We start from the raw sequence: 24658 nt of genomic DNA, 5'->3' as shown, positions 1-24658 counted from the left end.
GAATAGAGACAACCCCAAAAGCCCATTGGGAAGGCCTTTCCTTTATCAGCTGATGGCAGAGTCCTGTGTGTTCCTGACAGAATTCAGCTACTCTATCAATCAAAGCGACCGAAATCCACTGCAAAGCCAATTCGGCCACTCCAGTGGCTGGAGTAATTCAGCATGAACATAATTGCTTTTACTTAGGATTATAATTAGGACCCATTTGACAAATGTCGCTTTAGCTGGGCCAGGGATAATGATCAGGCTGTAATGAGTTATGGGATCCCTACCTTCTGGGCCATGGCTCCCTGTGTGCTGAGGAGAGAGCTGCATTCCCCTTCATGGTATTCTTCTTTACATTCACGGCAGAACACAAACTGGAAAACAAACCAAAGCACAGAAGTCATAAAAACACATTAGGGATATAGACAGCAGGTTACAATCATGAAGAGTCATACAGCAGATGATCTCTTGCCCTTCTCATCCCATTAAATTCCCATAATCCTCCTAATTGTGCATCTTATTATACACTCTGATCATTAACACAATAATTTTCCTGTTATTATTATGCATTTCATTGGTGAAGTAACATAAATGTCATTATTAAAAATGAGATTCTGCTACATGGTCCATTTAGGGACAGAAAGTCATACTAGATACTTCTGGATTTATTTACCCTCCAGTGAAATCTGAATATACAAGAAGGGTGCTGGATAACACAAGCAGTTCTGTTTTATAGTGTTTACTAATGGAAATAGTCTGTTCATAGTTCTGAATCAAATGCATTGTCTATGGAAAAATATTGCTGACTTTAGTAGGGGATGATAACTTTTTATAGATCATGTGAAATACCATTTTCTAGAAAATGATATCCTTGCCATGGACTTTTATAGGATGGTTTAAAAAAACAACATAGAACAGAATGATAGGTTAGTTAACATAGGGTTTAAGGGACTACCTCTATACTCTTATGGCATTTCCAACAATTGTTTTCATTTTATCTTCCTTAAATTACATTGTTCTTTACGTAAGGCTTCATTCAAAAGTAAAGTCTTTTGCAGATGAGTGAGACAGCTGTCCCTATCTCAGTCTAAGCTACCTCTGCCACCTAAACTGGTTCATAAGTATCAAGTCTGATGCCTTTTTTTAAATTCTAAAATGAAGATATCTGTCTTGACATGCATAAAAATCTTTGACCCATCAATGCTGCATTAAATCCCACGTCCTTGCAGGTAAGGGGGAAAGTCAATAATGTAAAATGGGTGTCTCTCATGCTGTTTTAAAGCTATGCTGTCTTGACACAACTCCAAACTCTGAAAGATCTCTCAGGGGTAAGCCATTCTGACTGGCTTTGTAAGCAAGACTGATAACAGCCATGATTTTTAGATACAGAGCTGCATGCACACATCATGAATAAAGGATATCAGGAGGACATGACACTAAAACATTTGTCTGCTACAAATTCCAGCTTTTGCAATTTCATTTTGAAATCTTTCAAGCTGTATTGTCACTTTTCTAAGAAGCACTGAAAATCATATTTCATTGTCATGCTAAAGGAACTGCACTTCTATGAAAAGAAGCATTGTGCAAGTCCAAAAGGTCTGATCCTGTTATTCAGAGAGTCAGGGAAATGTAGAGCAGACGAGTGGAGTGAGTGTTCTAACTTCCAGAGATATCAGACCTAATCACTTTGTTTGCTTTCTTGTCAGCTCTCTCCGCTATTTTGTCAACGATTTCAAATGTTTTATTTTACTGTAACTAACACTGATCTGTTAATTCACTTGTGCCTGTTAGCAAACAGCTTTACAATGGAGGCACTTTGGAAGATATGTTGCATGAGAGGCTGCATTATTGTAATAGAGCATCATTTCAGCACAACAGTTTGCTCTGCATTAGCCGTCAAATGTTTCAGCCGTGTTGAACACTGCTCAAACACATATAAAGGGGTACTCTCTGTCTGGATACTGAATATCTCAAAGACTTGTTATCCCTTAACAATCAAGGTTATGGCCAGGTTTAACTGCATTTCCTACCGTGTCCCCAGTTCTCTTTTTCCTTTGTGAGTTATTTCCTTAGGAACACATCTGGCTGAAAACACTTGTCTGAAAGGGTTTTGTGTACAGTTCCTTTATCACTGCCTTATCACTCAATGCCCCAGATTGCTTTCCTCACTCCAGTCTCTCTCACTTTTCCCATGCTAGTGCAATCTCAAACCTTTCATAAACACTGAAAAGCGGGAAATAAGAAAGAAAGAAAGAAAGAAAGAAGGAAAGGAAGAGAGAAAGAGAGAAAGAGAGAAAGAGAGAAAGAGAGAAAGAGAGAAAGAGAGAAAGAGAGAAAGAAAGAAAGAAAGAAAGAAAGAAAGAAAGAAAGAAAGAAAGAAAGAAAGAACGAACCAACCCAGGGCATATATTTTGAAGACATTCTGTCTTCCTCACAGTATAGTTTATGTGGCATTACTGTTTATTATAATAATAAAATTAATAAACTCATACTGTATTATTTAAAGATGTGAAATGCATTTTCTCATCATCAGAACCAACATTACCAGTGTTTTCCCCATAGGTTTGCTGTACTGGAAACATGCACGAGTGTATAACTGGGCCTTTCACTAACAATTGTATATCCTGCGAGTGAGTCTGTAAGTGAACCTGCCACATCCTTGCAATGAAACAAAGTCTGATTTTTTTTTTTTTTTTTTTTTTTTTTGTGAGACAGGATACTCTTTTCACATCTTATTAGATAATGGATGAGATGTAAAATCCGTTCTGTGGCAAAAGAACACCCTGGAGGCTGATCGGTTTGTCAGAATAAATAGGCATCTCCCAACAGAAATGCATTAAGCACTCCCTTTTTATGGCAAAGCATGCATCATAAAGAAAAGGCATGTCACTTACAACAAAGAGCAGTTTGTGATAGTTTTATTCATTTTTTACATTCAGGCATGAAAAATATAATAAAGTTTCAGTAATAAAATGCAGCAACTGCAAAAATGCTGTCAGTTAACTTGTATTTTGTGGCTTCATTAATATTAATACAGCTATTTTGCCCTTGGAAAGAAAAGGATTTAAGTTGTTCAGTCAGGATTTAATACTTTTGCATAAATTCAACATTAGTAAGTGTTTAAAATTACTATAAGTAGTGTAATTACTAATAATACTCACACTTTCTTCCTCTTTATTTGCCAAAAAAAGACTGGCAGATCACTGTGATAATATAAACAGCATATAAACTTCATATGTCTTTGTGTATTTAGTGCTTACTGTTGTTACCCTTGAAAGATTCTTCAGTTGGAAAACAACCAACACAAAGAATAAATCCCAAAGGTCCCAAACCTACCCTCTAGGTTTATGCATTAAAAAGAGGATTAACAGGGAAATCCATAAAGCAGTTAAGGGATTTAGGCACTGGAAATTAATATAACCTGTGTGTGTGCTATTACAGGGTTTTGAATATCTGTAAAATGTATGAGATAGGCCTAAGCAGAAGCCCTGAATCCCAGTGACCTCAGAATAGGAGGGATTAAAAACCTCAACAGGAATCTAGTTCCTATTTTTACAATCCTCTTGTATTTACGATCATTCAACAAAAGGTAAAAGCAGACCAAACTCTGGTCAGCTTTATGGAATTCAAACCCCACAGCAGAAAACTGCAGTACCAAGAATGGCACTGAATAAAAACCAGGATGGTGAAACAGAGCTGTAGTCTCATTTATTCCTGACTGGGCCATTTATATTGTTTAAAGTGTTTTAAGTTTGGAGGTGGCAGTAGAATGTAGCTCTTTCTTTGGATGAAAGGAAAAGGAATTTGTTATTTATATGCTATGCTGGTTGTTTTTTTTTGGAAACAAGATTTTGCTCTTTCCTATTTTGCAACATTTCGAAGATCTGCTTTCCTTTGGTTTGAGCACCACAGCTCATTCTCTCTCTCTTACCTACTGCAAATGCCTTTTCTTTGGTCTCTAATATCTTCCTATAGTGCCTATAAAATACTACAGTTAAAATTATCTTTCTTCCAACTTCAATGTAATACTCTCATTCTTGAATTCCTACACAAAGCTTCAAGTCTGAACTCCTTAGTGTTGTTTTAAACTCAGATATTCCTTTTCTTTTTCACCCTTACCTCCTAGCCCATGTCCACATAGCTGAATGAATGTGAAGTTGCAGTGAGGTAGTCACAGTCAAGGTTTAATCTGCAGCACCATAGGTGCACTGCTAGGGACTTATGTGTGAGCTAACAACTCAAGCACATACCCAGATTTCTTACCAGGCTTCTGCAATCCATATTGAAATCTGGACTGCCACATCTTTGCTCCTACAGTTATCACTGCCAGCAAGACTGGAGACGAACTATGTACATGGTTTGGCCAAAGTGTATCTTCCAAAACAGACATTCACATCCAGATTAAAGATAGCAGGTGAAGAAAGACGCACTCGTACCTCTGGTACAGTGTTTTAATGGCCCTTCAAAATCACTGCTAAAAATTGCATCTAATGTCTACTTTGATTCTTTCTGGTTTCAGCTTCCAGCTGCTACTTTCTGCTTTGCATTTCTCTGCTAAAATAAGGAGTCTTTCAGTATCCCACATTTTCTTCCTGTGAAGATATTTATGTGCTATAATCAAGATACCTCTGAATCTTCTTTAACCTAAAAGAGAACCTCTTGCATTTCTCACTGCTTAAGATGTTTCTCTCCTTCTCTCTCCCAGCCTCAAATCATATTCATGGCACTTTTCTGGGGACTGTCTTGTTTTTGTCATTAATTATATTTGACTAATCTTTGTATAATTGCTGTGCTGTATCAGCAGAATCTTTATATTTACTTCTGGATCACTGTCAATTACTGAATCAAGACAGGTTTGCTGTCAGTTCCTGTTGAATGCTGCCAGCAATACCCTGCTGTACATGGATTCTTCACAGAAAACACTACTTTCTATAATTTGCCAGTTCTTAAGCCATACAACCACAGCCCACCTGACAGTGAGAAGACGAGGCTGCTGCAAACACCCAAACCATGTCAGTTGGAACTCAGCACCCTAAAGCCTTTTATTGATATATTATGGTGGTGATTTCCTTATCAGAATATTCTATAGTCTGAAATCTTGCAAAAAATGAAATTGGTTTTGTGCAATTACATTTTCTTATCAAACTTGTGATCTTATCATAGAATTAAATCAGCTTCTTCGTGTATGACCTGTTGTCGTTGAGAATATATTGACTTGCAGTATTATCAAAACTGCTTTGTCTTCTCTTTTTTTCTTTGATATTCCTTCATTCAGTGTTGTCTGGACTCTTCACTACAGGCAGGAATCATGAAAATTAAAGCTACTGAATAAAGACATATGACATATGGTATGAACTGTGTGACTGTCATATGCAGGGACAGGAGTTGGACTCGATGATCCTTGTGGGTCCCTTCAAAGTCAGGACATTCTATGATTTTAAGGCAGGATCAACATCTCCACAAGTACTGGAGCTTTCTGCCAGTAGTGCAAAACTATTATGCAAGAGATGCAAAGTTTCCTCAGAACCATGACTATATGAAGAAAGAAAAATCACGGATCTTCTCACCTTCCATTGAAAATGCAGGGCTTACAGGTTTTATCTTTCCTTCTCAGTAAAACAAGTACTTCAAGAGATCAACTTTCAATGCTTCTGTTCACTCTTTCCTCTAAAACCAAGTCCAAAACCAAACCAAAAGAATGCTATATTATGATCATAATTCATGCTAAGGGTGAAATAAACCACGGCTGACAGGTGTTAATTTTATTATTTAATGAGCTGCCAAAAAATGCGCATTAAGTGCTATTGTAACATGAGAAGGCTATAGAATATTCTAAAGAGCATACAAGGGAAACCGAGTATAATCTAAGATGCATGTGGAACTAGATAAAATCATTTTTCTGTCAAAACCAGATGTATATTACGCATCAAAGCAAAATAATGTAGCATTCTAAGATACTTGCATGGCTTTGATCACTTGAGCATCAGAACATCTTGGAATTGTAAGTGAACCTCTCTTACCATATTCCCATGAAGCAGCAAAGTACTACTATTTCTGTTTTAGTGACTGGAGCCTAATTCATAGAAATCCTCGATCACGGTTCTCTAAAATTTGAGGATTTTAATTAAGTTGATGTGGAAACCCAAGTATCATTGAGGATCCACACCAAAGAGACTTGTCTGAGATCACATAGCAGCACTGTAAAGGAGAAGATTTTAATTTTTTAAACAGTGGGCTTCCAACTAATAATTTCGGATCTTTCCTCAAAACCCATCACACCCTGTTTTCACAATGTCAAAACTCAGCCTAATAAGGGTAATCTGTAAAGTATTTTGATGCCTTTTAATTATTATTTTTTTGGTAAATAAAAATATGACGAGGGATACCAAACTGGGAGGAAGGGCTGACACACCAGAGGGCTGTGCTGCCATTCAGCGAGATCTGGAAAGGCTGGAGGACTGAGCAGAGAAGAACCTGATGAAATTCAACGAAGGCAAGTGTGGGGTCCTGCACCTGGGAAGGAATAACCCCAGGCACCAGTACAGGTTAGGGGTGGACCTGCTGGAAAGCAGCACTGCAGAGAAGGACTGGGAGTTCTGGTAGACAACAGGTTGACCATGAGTCAATAAAACACTGGAAAGGCAAAAAAATCCTTCTCTTCAACTGACAACATGATCATCTGGTCAAAAAGAAATACCTTGAAAATGTAAAATATTAAAAGGCGTCAAGTTTCAATCCTAAATGAGCTTTTGTACTCAAACTATAGGCTGCTGATTGGAGGAAGGATTTATCATGAAAATATGAACATCTTAAGGCAAATCAAAGCTATCAGAGAGTGACATATAGAATGGCACTGCTCATTATACCCAAAATAATCTCTGTATAGTATTTCTGTTTAGAAAAATGTAGCTTCCAATTGCACTTTCCAAAGTATAAATTATAATTATAACGTTATAACGAGTGATATATACCTACTTCTTCTTATTTTTTGTTTGTTTATTTGTTTGTTTTTGTTTTGTTTTAAGAAAAGCCCCCAGATCCCAAATTTCACTGGAGAAGGTTTTACCATATAGCATATCTTCTGAGTAAGAGAGTGGTCTGATTCTTGGCTGGAGTTCAAACCTCCATAAACACAGACTAAGCCTTTTAAACTTCAAAACTCTGTACTTTGTTACTTATTTCCAACCAAAGTCAATTAAACTCCCCCCCCGCAACACACCCCAGATGTCACAGCCCTTGTCATGCCACTGCTGTGAACCGCACATCTTAGGTACTGGACTGACTTTGCCTCTGGCACTTTGTTATATCCAGCACCAAGTGGGAGACCGTCAGCCACACTCCCCATCTTGTGGTATTTCTTGTGCTTACAGAAAAAACCTTTAAAAGCAGAATATTTACCATCTGCAGTAACTATGTTTACTTAGGATTTGTGGCTTTGCCAATTGTCAGTTATAGAAAAACCTGCAGATACTACAATGAAGATAAATGCCACAGTAGAAAAAGCATCCATTTTTAATGACACTGATTTTATCAGATACAATGCAATTGCAAAGCATGGTAGCACTTGCAAAGCAATTTTGTTTTTTTTCCTTATAATAAAGCACACACATTTACTATGCATATTTCATCTAAAATCCAGCTTTTGTGAGAAGCACGGCAATCTGTCAAAACATGATGTCAAGAATATAGCTGCAGCCTCTGTGCAGCTTTTGCAATCTAAAGGCAATTTGCCATCAATACTATAAGAGGCAATTTTCTATAAACATTAAAAGCTTTAAGTGTAGGACTGCACCAAAACATCTTAGAGATATCCATGTTTTTCTTTTGAATCTGAAACAGAAAGTCTCCCTCTTGACTTCTGCAAAACAATCCATGGGTTCCTTCCCTAAGGTCTAGATGATGACATGTACATCCCAAGGCCCTTCAGTGAGCGCTGATAAGTTTGTGTGCCGGGCAAACAGACTCGGATGTATCAGTGAAATGGGCAACATAAGCTCAGAGAACCTGTCCCAGACCTTATCAAATCTCATTTGCTGATTTATGTGCATGGGCAACCTTACTTTTTCTTTGCATCCCCCTTCTGCATTGCCTTGTGGGCCAAGTGCTACAAGGGATAGAACAGAAGAAAGAAGCTGAGCAGAACCCAGGTGCTTCTCTCAGATGAAAGGACTTCGGGCCCCTGCAGGAGAAAGGATAATGCTCTTTCAGATTCCTCTACCCTGTACCTACACATAAGAGTATCGCACAATCTTGTTTGTTAGCTGCTGCCACAACTCCAACCCCTCCTTCAGGACCGTCTGTCACAGTCAGGAATGTTCCTCCACTCTTAATTCCTGCATACTCCTCCTCCCTGCTTTCTCAATTCTATGCAGCAGTAGTTTATTCCCTTTCCTCCTTCTGGTGGCAACACTGAATTTTACTTGCAGCTTACACTGCTGAGAACCTTTTGAGGTGTCCCTGCTGGAAGTCCTAGAGCCATGTCAGTAATCTGGAGCTAATGCAGCTCTAGCGTGTTTGGGACCTTGACTAGTGTCTGCAGGATGCTGTGTTCTCCTGGTAGATGTTTCAGCACTGCTGGGAGCTGGCTTGGGGATGCAGAACTACAGACATCCCTTACTTCACTGTGTAGTACAGACATGACAAAGAAATATAATTCAGTATTAGGTTCTTGCTGGCACCACTGGAGAGAAAAAGCAGTTGTATGTTGGCTTAATTTTGTTCCCATTTAAGTAACTCTAGTAAGTGATACAGACACCTAATCACATCTATCTAGTGTATAATTTTGAGCAATTTTATGCCTGGATGACTAACAAAATGCAAAGTGGATGCATGTAAACTTAAGATTTCTAATTGTAATTTCCATAATAAATTACATAGTATTTATATGAGGAAACATTGAAAAAAATTCAATATTATTGCCACCTTATAATTTAATAGAATCTACTAGAAACTAAATGCACAGGATAAGGGGATTAATCATTTATGAATATGAGGAGAGTTTTTAAAGCAGTCAAAGATGTAAAATGTATCTAAACTGTGATTTTTAAAAAGATTTTTGTAATCTGGTGGATCTTAGTCTCTACATTTCGAGTATCTCACAAAAGAACATAGCATTCCAATTAAAACTGATTAAAAAAAAGGAGAACCAAACCTCTAAATACACAATCTGTATAGGCATATATTAAAATATAAACTCTGTCTCTCTACCACTTACAGTAGTAGAAAACCACTGTAACTCCTGTGGAACAATACAGTATTTAAGCTAGAACAGATGAAGTCAGAGCTTGAGTCACGCTGTAAAGAAAAAAAGCTAGCATGTACGTTGTCACCACTAAAATGGATACAAAAAAGAATAAGAAGTAAAATTTTCTATGGAAGGAAGCATTATTTTTAAGGAACTAGGATGCAAAGAGTGAAAATGATAGTTATTTTGAGATGCCTTTAGAAAGTGCGAGACAAAGCACTTTACAAGTATAACAGTGTATCTTTTGAAAATATTCTTCCTGCAGAAGATGCATCACTACATGTGTGACATTAAAAGTTTTTTTTTTTTTTTTTGCAACAAAGTGGTTGGAAGCTACATTAAAATATCACTTCTCACAAGTTTGAAAAAGATGTTTTGCTGCTGAATGCATATATCAGTTCACAAGGAATGTCATGAGGAATTAATTTTACTGCCTGTGGCTTTAGCTCCTGCTCTAGCAGCTTTGGAGTTCAATTAATATGCCCTTAAACAGTATGACAAACCTATTTCCATATGATAATACTTCTGCTATGCATGCATGCCCTGGGCATTTTAGCATCTAGCTGCACATTTATATGTGCAAACAGACCTGCAAATCTGATGGATTCATTAACGTGGTTCTTGAAATGAACTAGTGAACACTCAGGCTGGCAAGCTGATGAGATTTAAGCAATCACCCAGTACCTAATTCATGCTGAATTGCAACAGAAATCAGGCCACTCCTCTGAATGTTTTTGTAGATATCCCTAACAGAACCAAGGCACCCACCATGGAATTTTTTATTCTATGCCATTTGGACTGTGTTCCTGTAACCATGTACAAGCAGCACGCACTTTGCTCATCTCCTGGTTGCTGGAATTCATCTACATTTAAAAAAGCTCACCCAGCAACACTGAAAACTTCCCAGAAGATGGCAGCAGTGACACAGGAATCCATACAAGCAGGCTTTGCGAAGCTTTTGCAATTGAAACAGATTCCAAAAAAATCATAGTCAACAGCTAAGATCCAGTCCGGGGTTACTAACAGCTGATACAGGCAAAATCAGTCCTGACAAGACAGTATCATAAAGAAGAAACAGCATTCAGATGCACTGAAAGACATAAAAAGGAGCAAGAGGTGCTTCTTGTTTCAAGGGCATGGCATCTTACTTCTTTTGAACCTGGTGACAGCTGAAGCCCTGTGAAAAGTACACCCTTCCAAATATGACCACCTAGCAAATAAAAGAGCCTAAATAATGTACCTTGGATAACTGTGGTGCTGTTTTAAGTGTTTTATTTGGTTCATGCTATCTCCTATGCATAGCACTTGCTTTTTATAACTATCAACACACATCTAGTCTATGTGCTAGGGAGAGCACAAAATAATGAGCAGATTTCTGTAAGTCTCCGTCTTTTAAGGAAATGTCTGGCTTCTGCACAAGGGTCCAGTGAACGTGCCTCTCCTCTTAGTGACCAGATTAAGCAAGGCATTTGGACACTTCTCTGCGAGATTTTTTTTTTTGAGGGAGAGGGGGAAGGAACGATCTTAAGCCTCAATTCTGCTTATAGTTTGTTTGTCTTACAAAGAAATGAATCCTTTAAAATTAAGGAGTAACTAATCTACAATTGGCATATCCAATCCATGTTCCCTTCAAAGACCAGCACCATTCATTTCTATAACTGCTTGGTTCGATTTCTGAATGTGACTAGTAATTTACTGCAAAAAAATCCTGCATTAGATGATTCTAATTAGAGGTGTTTCTAAGCCTGAATATTGACACTGAACAACACTGAGATCAACTTTGGGCAAGTTTCAAAAACAGATGAAAACTTGATGTTAAGCCTCAGCCTAAAATTAGATGTAGCCAGACCTCAGAACTCCATCGGCTCCAAGCTCTGAAGAAAGATGCATTTAGACTCGGGATCTGCAATTCCGAGCCATCTGAAAGGGGAATAAACTAAAATAAAAATTGCTTAGAAGAGAAGTGAGAAAGAAATTGTAAGAATTTTTGAAAACCTTCATATCTAGTTCTCCTGAACGGGGCATTATCTTTGCATAATGTTCTATAAACACTGCTGGAGAAAACACTGGAATAATGATGAAAATATCAAGCTTAATCTTTCAAAGAAGAAAAGCGGATGGTTCCTGAGAAACACAGGTCTGCTCAGATATCAATGATAGCTGGGCTGGTTCATGCCAGGAGTACCCTGTCACAACCCACGGCTTCCATTAGGCATCCCTCACTTTCTATACCTTCTTTTCAGTGCAAAGGCTGGTTGTGTGTTTTCAAGTAATTTTCTTCTAAAACAAGCATGTTTTTTTAAGCTTACACAGTTTGTGCTAATTGTTGCACATGAATGGGTACAGAAGGACCACTCCAAGATGGAACTGCTGCACAACATGGGACTAGATCAGACCTCTGTATAAAAAGAATTGGTGCTTGACTAAACCACATCCACGAATCAGTCTTGGTTCAAAAGATCCACTGCAAAAATACAAATCAAACGTAGTTCATCTGAGTACCAGTGCTGGCAGGAGCAAAGGCTGCTTGACATCTCAGAAAAGAATGATCCAGTCCCTCCAAGTACCACTGGGATATCCCTGTGCCTGCCAACATGTCACATTTTCAGAAGAACTCTGAACTAGCACATTCTTTTTAAAGTTTCTGGAATTACTGATTGCAGTGCAAACGATCTGCTTCTTTAGAATAAGCATGCACGCCTGATGAACACATCTTCTATTTACTGCTTCTAAGAAACCAAAGTGGTGTAGCTTATTGCTTGTTTTTAATAAGAAAGGGAGTTCAATAATTCATCTTACGTGATAATCAGGTTGTGTTTCGATGATCTGATTATATGTGAAATTTCTCACAGAAATGGGCAAGACTCCATTTTCTGCAGTGGAGCTACATTAATTTGCATCTGCTCAGGATCAGGGCCTACCTGCCTGTTTCTGACATCTCGAATATTAATTCATATGGCTGTATGGCATCAAGAGTCACCAGACAAGACTGGTACACACTGAAACGTTTGTTATTTGAGACATTCTGCTGCAGTAATGCACCTCCTCCTGGGCCTCCCCACTCTCATTACTCTTCCTATACATTCCATCTCAATTCATTTTTTCTTTCCATTTCTCTGGCTACATTTACATCTTGACTTTCTTCATTGAATTCCTGAAGCAAAATTCAAGCTCCTCTCTAACCTTTTTTTTAAAATATTTTTTTCCCCATGCCTTTAAAAACCTATTGTCTTTAAAAAAAGTGATCAAAATTTATCTCTTTTTCTTCCTCTCTCTGAATACCGTCACTTTCCTTTTGTTCATACCTTCTGTTCATTACTCTTCTCACATTGCTCCTGAACATCGGAAGAGCCTCACAATCACTGTTTGAAATGAATAAAAGCAATAATATGCTTATAACAATGGTAGCAATATCACTATACCAACACTGGTACAAACAATACTACTGTCAAACACCAGGTATATCTTCTCTTCCTCTCATCCCTTTCCCGGTTCACGAAATGCTCGGCAGCAGCTGCAGCTAGAAACCTTCCAGCTACGAACCCACATGACTTTGGAGTGCTCTTGGGGTAGGAACAAAAAGGTACGTGTTTGGAGACATTCACCTTTTCTGCCTCCCAAGGTATCCTTAAAGCATTCTATGCAAATGAGTCAATGGTAAGTAGGGTACCATGATTTAAATTCTGTATTCAGGACCTGCATAAAAAGCAGATAATTAACCAAGGGGAGGCAGGGGGAAGTAAACTTTGCTTTTTTCTATATATTATTCAGCTGAAACCGAGCCTGAGGAAATTACCAGTGTGTGTCTAATCCCCACTACTTGAGCATACATGCCTGTGGTTCTTTTCTGTTGCTAATCAGGATTTTTTGGGGTTTTCTTTTTGCATAAATCAAGGAAGAAAGAAACATACCAATGGTTCACTGATAAACAAAAATGTATAATTTGCCTTGAAATAATTATAATCTGTTGGAAAATGTTGTCTTTTCCCCTCAAAATTCAAATCTCCTTGCTATTGGGAATTTAATGCAAAGAAAAAAGAAAATAACCACTGTTAATGCATGACCCCACTGTATTTTTGTTCTTTGGCTTCAAAGGCAACCTGCCAGCTCACACAGAAAACAAAGAAAGGTTACTTTTGCAAACTGTATTAAAAGCACTCAACAATAATGACCCAAAACCACTACAGCTCCCAGTTGTCTTACTGCAGTATTTGGGGGCTATTACTGTAGCTTTTTCTTAAATAAGGATCATTAGCAAACCTTGTTTTGAGTCTTATGTTCTGTTACCTTTATGTAGTACATTTACTGCAACTGTGTGCCAGAACTGTGCACCACAAGCTCCTTCTGACTTCAATCTGATTTTTGGGTACACAGGTCAGAATTTTTCTATAAGCAGCAAAACAAAAGAGGCAAAGCACACCTGCTTGCACTGAAGTAGTGAAATCATGTTTGTCAAATAGAGATGGACTTTAATTTGCCCTTGTAAGTTGTGATATACATTATTTTCCCACTGGAGAGTCAAGTGTGCATCACTTTTCTCAGCTGCTATATGAGAAAATCGTAGTTCATGAAAACCTGGTAGGTATTAATAGGAAAAGGATACAATTTGACTTACAGTTCAAGTTATCTCTATTTTCCATTAACAGAACGTGTTAGTTTTCAAATTAAAAATGGTCCTAAGCTGCAAAATTCAAGGTTTGTATCAACATTTTGTTCAATCTCATGTTCCAGGAACAAGTTGGAAATCAATCCCACGCTTAGGCTCAACTCATTTTATATTGCCTCTGCTCATGGACTCTAGCGCTTGAGGATTCAGTGTCCAGTTCCAGGAATTTGGTAAATGCTCATCACTTGTTAAGATAAGATTAGAAAGTCAGAATTAATAACTATTTGCTCTAGCTTGTCCACCATCCTGGATGCTGAAGTAACTACCCAGCCATCTGCTCAATACATACACACACACACAAGCAGAATTACATGACAGCACCTTTTCTAGATGAATCAGATGCAAGCTTCCAAAGGGTAATAACTCTACAAAATGCAAAACCACGATTTTCTATATTTATTATAATGTGTATAAATTCTCAATATGTTGGTTTTTTTACACCTGATAATTGACAAGTCAACCTACAGGAAGTCTTTGTAAATCTTGTTTGATTAATGTCTTCTCTACTGAATTTTTCTCTTAAACTAGAAAATAGTTTGAAATATTGGTGGTGTTCTTGGTGTTGCTACTGAGACATCTCAGCCCACTAGCAGCTCTGCACTCAAAATCTGTCCACAGTTCTACAGACTTTCAAAGGAAACTAGTGTTACGCCTGTCCCTTCCTTGACTGTGGTCTAAGTGCCTTCCCATTATGTGCATCTGATACACGATGGATGTTCATCTTAGCACTGAACTGTAGACAATGGGAGAGCTATAAACATATAAAAGTAGCAGTTCTGTTAAGACCCTGACAGTAAGCTTGTCCATCAGCCACATAAAGTGTGAGGCTTAACAAGACGTGTGGTACTCTGAGATAACGCATGCCTTGTGGGTGTTGAGAAGCATGAGGCAGAGGCAAACGCTTTTAGTGACCTGCCAGTGTTATCTTACAGTAACATACACACCTTGGAATATACCATGAAATTATAAAATAGCCCCAAACTCACAGAAAATTAAATATATATTTTTTAATTTAACAACTAAACAAAAGAAATGAGGTGCATAATAATTAAATGGCCAGCAACGAGCAAGTAGATTATGAAATGTTTCATTTCTGGACTGCTCAGGAGAATAATAGGCAGGGTCACAGGTGAATAAAATAAAATGTCACATACATTCTTCATGCTATTCAAGTACAGCAATTTCCCCAAAAGGTTTTTCATTAAAACAAAAATGAAATAATGGAAGAAATAGTTCGGAAAGATTTTTTCTTTTTTCATGAACCTTAATATTTCTCAAGACACGTTCCTGTTTATAATTCTGACTGGCACTTGGAATGCCATAGTTACGCTACTGGATCGTACCACAGCGCTGTATAGACACACATTTTGCAGCTTGCAATTTAATTCATATAGATATCTGTAACCAGAATAATCTAATGTTTCCAATAAACTGTACATCAAACAAAACAGTGGGCTCAAGTTTTCCAGAAAACATGGAATCCTTTTATAAGGGATTCAAACAAACCAATAATCATCACTATTCAATTCTTAAACAACTGTAAGTAATTTATCAATTAGCTCTGAGATCTTGCAACCCTGCATAATGCTTAGCAAGTATCAGGGACTACTCTGGATTTACAGGTATTTGTCTCTGCATTTTAGAAAAAAAGCCTGTTCACTAATATGGGATTAAATAGTAAGAGATATTAAGCCATCAGGTTGCAGGCTCTCTCTTGTAGCAACCTTTCAAAAATGCTGTTAACAAGATTTTTCAAACATATTCTTTGAAAACACAAAATCCTTCCTAATTTTGATGGACAATAAATTACAGATAACATAGGTGGGAAACTTTAGGCCTCTTTGTCCTATTTGTACATAAATATTGATTTTGGCTGGCATAACTGTCCAAACATTGATTGCATCTCAACTTTTAAAAATATCTCACTGGACAATTTGTCTTAATGTCCTTTTGAAGCCGTAGGTTTCACACTAGTGAAGTACTTCACATTAAAGAGAGAGTTTCTCATGTTTTTTTTTCTGTGAGTAATGGTTGTATAAAAGTGTAACAGCAATACTACACATAGTAAGAATTTCTTAAGATCTTATTTTAGCTCTAAAGATACAGTATAAATCCACCCCTAATATTTATGCAGCTATTTCATACGATATTATTTATTTCCTATTATATTTGCTGAAAAGTAGTATCTTGTTCAAGGACACAGGTATCTTGTTCTCTGGAGACAGGTAATATCTTTTACTGGACCAGCTGGTCAGCTAGAATACTGAGCAGGTCTGTGCGATATACACAGTCTTCTTGTGTTTGATCCAACCCCAAAAACTTCTCCCTTTTAGGAGTTCCCCAGAATGAAATAAATTAAAAAAGCTTTTCTATGAGCATTAGCAATCAAGAAGACAGTTTTGCAGACATTTGTATAATGAGTTTGAGAGATGAAATGGATTTTCTGATGTTTAATCAGGCTTGAGCTCATCATGCAATTCAAGACATTTGAAAGGTTTTTCTCTCTCTTTCTCTTCAGTCCCACTACCTAGGCATGAAATTTGTGGAAAGATATCTGGAAACATACAGTTAAAACTGGCCCCACACGTTACCAAGTTACTGCAGGGGTGTGAAAGATCAGCGAAGACACAGAAATGGTGCTACTGCACGAGACTTATTTCCATACAAAATCAGGATTAAAAAAATGTGAGCTCCTCTCACACTCTCTGACAGGCTACGGCTGCTGATAAAGAGGGAACAGGAACGCGGAGCAGATACATAGTGATGAACACAGGGCAAGGACTTCCAGAGCAGAGAATAGAGTGACATGTCTCATTGTTAAATCTGCTTCTCTTTGTGCTCTCTGTATCATTGTATTTCGTGCTCCTGTAACTCTCTATCCTTTTTTTTCTGCTGTATGTTCTGAAAGGCAGAGAGATATCCTTTTAAGGTCCTCAATAGGTTTTTGGTAACCTATTTTATGTGATCATTAGCCTTCATTATGTTTCCATCATCTGATTTTCACATTACTTTGCTTCATTTTTTGCTCTGTGACTGTGAAAAAAGAAATGTACCTACATCCAGGTTAGCTTTTTGTACGCTAAACCCAAAAACCACTTTCAATTACTCTCAAGGTGCTGCTTTTTTTTTTTTCTTCCCCTGGTAAGAAAACCTCCTATCTTCCAACATTTTAGTGCCTAAATAGTTGTAACTTCCTCTCATTTTGGTGGTTCTGCTTTTTTCCATTTTTTTCCAAGAGCAATTACACCCCGAGGCGCAGGCCACAACAGGGGTTATGGCATTTTTGATGTAGTGTAACCGCTATCTTATGTAAGAAGAGCATCCCCTCCCAGGCTTTGCTTCTCTTTGTTTACCCCAGCAATACAATCCAGCATCTGATTTGCTTTCAGCACTGCAGCTGTATTTCAGTCCAAAGGCTTCAGGGACTTTTCTATAAACAACTCCCAAATCTCTCCACCATTAAATAATCCCCAATCTGTTCTGGGAAGGGTTGTGGGTTTTGTTTTGTTTTGTTTTTTTCCTGTGAGTGCTGATGAGTAAGGTAGCTGAGTAGGAGTTATTTAGTTATTTCCTTTCAACCTTCCTACCGACTCGCGGTACGACCACAACGTGGTGCTTATGACACCACAGCTACTTCCAAGAGAGAGAATCTTGATGTCATAAACAAACACTAGCTCATGGACAAAAGCCATCAAGAAAAATCCAGTTATAAAGAAGAAAGCTAAAAATAAGCTCTTCCTCATGCCATTATTAACTAGTGGTAAACCATGAATCATCTGTGTCCATTTCATACTACGGGAGCTCATAACTTACGTAGACTCTCCCCCGGAGATAACAAAACAATAATGTTTTAAAGGTATATGTTTTTTATGGTTTCTTGTCTGATCAGGCTGTGATGTGATATACTACTACAACACTACAGAAGAGGGCATTGGCAAGTGTACATGATATAAGGGCAAAGAGATTGACACATCAAACAGCCCATTTGCCATGCACATAAAAGACATAGTAAATAAATATCTAAGGACAGAGCTTTTGAACCCTTTCCATATTATGTGTGTAACAGAGGTTACAAACATGTACTTCGTTCATAGTTGACTCCTTAGTCACTATAATATTGTGGTTTTGTTAAAAAAGTTTGGAATGGAGAAAAGGAAAGCTACATTTTGCTTTGTCGTGGCTGCTGCCCTCTGGGTCCTGCTGTGCACCCATCAGAGAGCAGACGCTTGCTTGCCACCCTGGCACCTGTGGATGTGGGGGAAGCTGCAGGAGGATGGAGTGGGACAGGGAGTGGGAGGGACCTGGTGGCTAGGACATGAAAATGGGGTGGGACTCCCCCAGGAGGCACAGGGGACTTGCTTGAAGAAGGGACCAAACCTGCAACTAAGTCCTTGTAGAAAGGACATGAGTTCTTAAAAATCTGGGGGACACTCTGAAGAGTTTGTTGCAGCATATGAAGCCACTAATAGTTGATGGGCTGGAAAGAAATATGAAAATAATGGTGCACTTGTAATGACACACTGAAGGATATATCTTTTCCCAGGCATTTTTATTTAGTGTCTTGGCCACCAGCTTTTCTCTGTTTAAAATTATTAATGCACTCTAGTTCAGCACACAGAATATAAATATGTATATGTATACAATGTATAGTTGTGGGTGTACATGTGTGTATACGTATATATAGAGAGAGTATATGTAGTATCTGGTTTGGTATGTTTTTAATAAAATTTACCTCCAGAGATGGAAAATTCTTTCCTGTTTTTTTTAACAGGCTTATTTTTAAGGAAAAGTGGGGCAGTTCAGCTTTATGGCTCCTAGATATTTGGAGGTCCAGCTGTAATATACAGTAAGAATGTGTTACTGTCCCGTTAGGGTAAATGCATATTGGGTTCAAAAGACAAGTCAATTAGGATTTTTTCCTGTAATCATCATTTTATAATGACTAATCTTCACAATGTTTGTCTTTCAATCTCCTTATGAGAACCATGTTTAAGTAAATACATGACTTCTATTGAGACCAAATCTAATCACTGGGGAGAGGTTTTCATATTCCCTGAACAACATGAAACTATTTATTAAAACTAACTTAACCTCTAGGATGATGCAGTTCCTTCTGGTGTGTGTTTGGGAACAGGTTTGTGAAGGGGATCCTGCAGCTTCAAGTGCAGCAAACAGAGCTGAGATCCACCTGCAAAAAACTGAGCGTAAGACTCCCTGCAGCAGGTCTCACCCTGTGTCCAAAGCGTGTCTAGTTCTGTCTCCCACATAAGCTTTCCCATTTCAGTGATAGAGATCCAAAAACTTACTGATGAGAGAGAAGTATGAGAGGAAGACCTGTGAAAAGAAAGGCTTCAGCCTCCTGACTGTGCAGACAACCTCAGCCCAACATTTATCATTCTTTCAGAAGCATAACTGAGTTTTGCAGTATAAGACTGCAAAAAGGTAGTACCTTCAAATGCTTTTCTATTCTACTGTTTTTATACAAAGGAACAGTGTTGGTGTGTACTTCTGGCTAGATCCAACGAAGGGTGTTCAGTGCACAGAAGTTAAATACTGCAGTATTTCATGTCCTAGTACGAAATACAGAAACTTGTGCATGTACAGCAATTTGATTTAGGTGTTTCAGAGCAGCACAGAGCTGCTGGCAGATATATGTGTAGTTAGCTCACAGCGACTGTACAGCGTCCACAAAGGGACCAGGTAGATTGGTTATTAGAGCTTAGGTCTACACAGAAGTGAATAGGTGGTGTCTGGCAGGCAGACACAAAGCAGAGAGTAAACAGCCAGCTTTTGCACTGCAAGCACGATGAGTGGAGTTCCTCAGGGACACATGCTGGGAGCCACCAATCGTGACCCTCAGCCAGGAGTCAGCAGTGAGCTGAGAAAGTTTGCAAATGACACTATGTTGTTTAGAGAAGCAAGGGTGAAGGTTGATTGTGAAGAACTACAGAAGAACCTTACAAGACTGGATGACAAAGTGGTGGGTTAAATTCAGTGTATATTCCGTGGCTGTTTACCTTGATTCAGTGCAAGATTTAGGGGGTATCAAATGAAGAGAGTAAGAATGAAGTTCAAAGCAAGTGATTGGATGGAAGTGGTTCCTTATGCCACGCACAATATGCCTGTGGATCTTATTGCCAAAGGGTGTTAAGCATGATAAAAATCTACACCTTTTCAAGACAGCCTGGTCAAATACATGGAACCAAAATCCAGTGCAAATAATTACAGACACATTCATCTCAGGGTCTCCTCAGCTAACTGGAGTTTGAGAAGGTGTAAAAGACGGTATCACAGTTGCTTATTCTGCTCCTGCTCTTTCCTAGGGGCTTGCACATGGCTATTCCTGGCAGCACCGTACAGGCTTGGTGCAACATGGCAGTGCCCGCCATGGGGGAGCATGTCCTGCCTCTGCCTGAGTACAATGTCCAGGCACATGTCAGTCCTGAGCCTGGGGCAGGGGCCGGAGATGCTGCAGGCTCAGGCGGGGCTCAGCAAAGCTGGAGTTGTTGCGCAGGGTGGCACAGGCAGGAGCACAGTAATACTGGGTGTAATTCCCTGTCACACAGGTTAGAATTGGATATCATTGTGGCACTGGTACCAGAGCAATGGCACTGGCACTGGTGCCACCCACCACGCTCTGGCAGTAAGAACTTGTTGGGGAGTAGAGCCCAAAATGAGGCTCCAGTGCATGCCCTGACGGCTATACCAGCTGAGAGCAGGAGCCAGGGGAAGCTGATCTACCCTGCAGCTTATGAAACCATGTCAAGGGCCATGTCAATGCCAGAAATAACTCCAAATGGAAAATGTTCCTCACTACTTTACAGCTTCATTTGCACCAAACTGCATCTTCCATGATGCTCCCGCTGGAGGAGCCCCACAGGAACTCATGCTTCATATATGAGATGCTGACTATGTAGAAACAGGTCTGGCACAACATTAAGCAATGAAAAACTATATGTGGAAGGAGAATTTAAAACCAAATTTAAAACTAAGGGCTTCAAAACCAATCATTGTCCCCAGTCTGATACAAATTATACAGACTTCAGTGTCAGCTTGAAGAAACAGCAGTTTCTGACAGCAGTTAACCGCTTTTTTCATTACTGGGGCTCTTCCAGTTCCTCCAGATCAATACCACTCCTATGTATCTTTATAAATCTGAGTATAAGATCCATTCTCATAAAGTTGACCTCATCTTGCTTTTCTGCTGAAAAGTGGAATCACAAAGTATTTTAAGGGATATTTGACACAGAGAGATTAAATTATCTCTTAGTTATAAAATGAACAAAAGTCCAAAAAGAATGCTACATACCTTGGTACCTTTTTAACCTTTGACCTTCCTCAAATCATGACTGTTTTAGTCATTTAGTTTCACATTGCTTTTTGCAATTAATGTGAATTGACCAGGTTAAAAGGTGCCCGTATTTCATCACCTCTTAAAAAATTAAACCCCTTTACTTTGTAAAACTGACATTTTTACATTTTCTAGTTTACTTTTAGAAGCAGCCTGAGTAATTAAATGAGGCAATCCATATCTGTTCTTCTTCACAGTAAGTTTCAAATCAAATTTTTATTGAAGGTCTTTTATACCAGCATAGAAGTGTTCCTTCTATTATGTAAGGACTAATGCTGAAAGTAAAGCAAACAAATTTTTCACTGATCAATGCGTATTTTAAAAGAAAAAAAAGCACAAGGGAATGTGTATATTGATTTTAAGTTTCTTTCCAGCTTGATTTTACAACTTTTATAATCTGAGCAAATGTAATCCGAGAATTTAATTTTAAAATTCAGTTATACTTTATATTAGCATTTTCTATGTAGATACTTCTCAAATGGAGGAAACCAGGCTGCTTATATATGTATGCCCTCCCATCTTTCCAAGGGTTTTGTAGAAACTTTGTTGCAATGGATAGAATAATAAAAAGCCTGTTTCCCATCTAGCTAATGGTTGTAATACATCATTAATTATAAATATAGAGAAATGTAATTCAGCTGAATGTAATTTAACTACTCAGATAGTTAAGTAAAAATGCAAATTGCTAGAGATTAATTTACAACTTGGTTACTTGTTAGATGATGACAAGAAAACAAATACAAAACTTTGGTCTCCTTCTACTAGAAATGTTAAAAAAATACCCAGCATGTCTTTCCAAAGACAACTGGGGAGTTTTTGACAAGATGCTGAAGCAGTCAGATGGCATATATAGATTTGCAACTAAATGTGGTTTACTAGAAGGGCTTCTTTTATGTGCAGAAGGCTTTATGATTGCCATGTCCATTTTTGTGGCTATAGGTTCACTTCTGCAAGTAATGCATCCATGGAATTACTATTATTATTATCATTATCACCATCATCATCAAAAAAAAATCTGTTGAAAAAATAATACTCTAGCATCAGTTGTTGAACTGGTACCCTGATAATAATCTCCATTAATCTCCAGTAATCTAAAACACCCATATCATTGCTATCTAATAAGTGAAAACTAGAGGAACACTGACTTCTGATTCCAGTTCTGCTTTTAAATAGGTATGCTATCTCCAAGTCACAACTCTTCAATCTTATCCCCTCCATTAATGAATGACTGCGGGAAGTAAACTTCTGAAACATGCAAACTGAAATCCCTCATGTGGCTTGTCAGAGGATGGATCCCTTTCAGTTCTACCAAGGGGACTGGCACTCAGTTCCCTTTTTCAAGTAATTTCTACCACTCTATCCATAAAAACTTGAATATTCCAGTGAGGGACCCATGTATTGAAGCATTTCCTAACATTTGTGAGACGGAGAAGAGCCCTGCAGATTTTGGGAAGCGCACCTGAGCACCTGCACTCTGATCAGAGTGGAGAGGGCAGAACTGTCCTCCGTATTGCAGAGCTCAGCCATGCTGGAGTTGTTGGGGGCACCCAGAAAACAGACATGCAGACAGACACGTCCTGGTTGAGGTGATGTGGAGGGTGTGATTGCTTACCAGCTTTTATCAGAAAGCTGTAACTGGTGACAAAACTAAGCCAGCTGTAATCCAGGAAACGGCTGTGAAAGAGCCGCAGAGCAAGTGAGCGCAACCACTGGGTGAGTAACATCCACAACATGCATCAACATCTGGAAATGGCCCTGTAAGCTACTGAAAAACCCCTGGCTTCTCACTAAAGGGCTTTTCAAGGGGCTACATAGTACAACTAGGAGCTTAGCCCACAGCTGCTCAGCAGAGAGCAGGGGGTGCTCTGTGTGCAGCAGAAATCAGGGGCTTCACTGTCTTATGAGAGTGTGGCTCCAGACGAAATGTGACAGCAGCTGTAATTCAGGGCCTTGAACGTATTTTCAGCTTACCTATGAGGTTTACAAGCTGTTGTTCAAAATTTATATTACAAAGTATGCACTCCATAAAATTTTAGAAAAAGCCCTTGACCCAGAAAGAACATGTTAAACAAAATAGCTGTAAGAGAAACTATGGTATACGCAGGCTGCATGCAAAGGAAAAACATGTAATACAGTTTGGACACTTGTAAGCAGATTTCCTCACTTTCGGATAGCTTGGGTTTTTTTTGCAACTGTAATTAAGTCTGAATTTCAGAGCTTTAGGATGTTCACTGGGAGCTCCTCCCACCCCCTCAATTTCTGGGTTTGACAGACTCCCCCACCTACTCATATCAGGAGTCCTGTTAACTTCAATAAAAGCTTCAAAAAATAGGAAAGCATTTCCCAGCACTCAGAAGTACTCAGTACCTTTTCAATACAAATATCTCAAAGCCCACGATCAGGGAACCTGTGAATTCTTCAATGTCATCAAGCGATCGTGAACTTACATACTTTTGTCTTGTGCCATCTCCATTCCACAGTTAATCTTTATTTGCCTCCTACAGTTCCTAATCAGCAAAAGCCTTTTGTAAACACAAAATTCTGGCAACTTCACTTGTTCTGAGCAATGCCCTTCACTGCAAATATTCTCTTTGTTTTCAATGGTGTCACTTTCGAAGTAAGATACTGTTGATTGCGACTATTTCTTCTATTCAGCCACCAGGAACAGATCCTGTGATTGCCTATCACACAGTAATACAGTAGAGAACTAGAACCTGTACTTTTGTTTGAAAAGCCATTCCTTTCATACTTTTATCTGTCTCTTTTCCCTTCTTTCCGAAGTGGAAAATACCAGTGTCCTAACTGTACACACATTTGTTTGAAATATATAAACCACAGAAATTTGGAGTTACAATGACTGCAAACAGAAGATCAGGCATCAAATATTTCCTACCAAAAGAAGCATAGGCTTTTATAAGACTCGAAGTAAAAACAAGATAAATTTAGCAAAGTTTGGATCTGGATTTAAACTTCTTTAGGGTTATCACAAAAGCCCCCTGATTTTAATACTTAGCATTTCACTGCAAAGACCTGTCTTTATGCTGAATATTGTTGGGAATACATAGTACATACGAACGTGACACATAAACATTGCAGGGAATAAATGGCTCCGGGATACACAGTACATTTAATTAGTGTACTTACTGAACTTTTTGAACTGTGGTAGGAAAACAGATCAAACAACAGACAAAAGGAGTTGAGTTGTTTAAGACTATTTCCTTAAACAGCTTTCATACTGTAATACAAGAGAAGAGGGAATTGTCTGAATAAGGATTTTATATACATATATAGATAGCATCATGGTAATTTTTTCAGATGAAGCTCAAGGCTACTTATGTATGAAAGGCAAATTATTCTCTCACCCAACAGAGGCTGGTCTCTGCAGATCAGAATATCAACAGAGAACTGTGGT

General features: G+C 38.5%; 1 protein-coding gene across 3 annotated transcripts in view; it reads right to left on the bottom strand.

Annotated features, from left to right (window-relative positions):
* PRKN (parkin RBR E3 ubiquitin protein ligase) overlaps nt 1-24658 on the bottom strand; it is a 725918-nt gene that overhangs the window by 18023 nt on the left and 683237 nt on the right. For all 3 annotated transcript variants that reach the window (XM_082048436.1, XM_082048435.1, XM_082048437.1), the window contains one exon: nt 273-359. In XM_082048436.1, the coding sequence (XP_081904562.1) occupies nt 273-359 (87 nt within the window). The remainder of the gene's footprint in view (nt 1-272; nt 360-24658) is intronic.

The sequence above is a fragment of the Streptopelia decaocto genome (assembly GCF_964273445.1).
Source record: "Streptopelia decaocto genome assembly, chromosome: 3".
In the NCBI taxonomy this organism is placed as follows: Eukaryota; Metazoa; Chordata; class Aves; order Columbiformes; family Columbidae; genus Streptopelia; species Streptopelia decaocto.
This window is presented reverse-complemented; position numbering and strand designations above follow the sequence as displayed.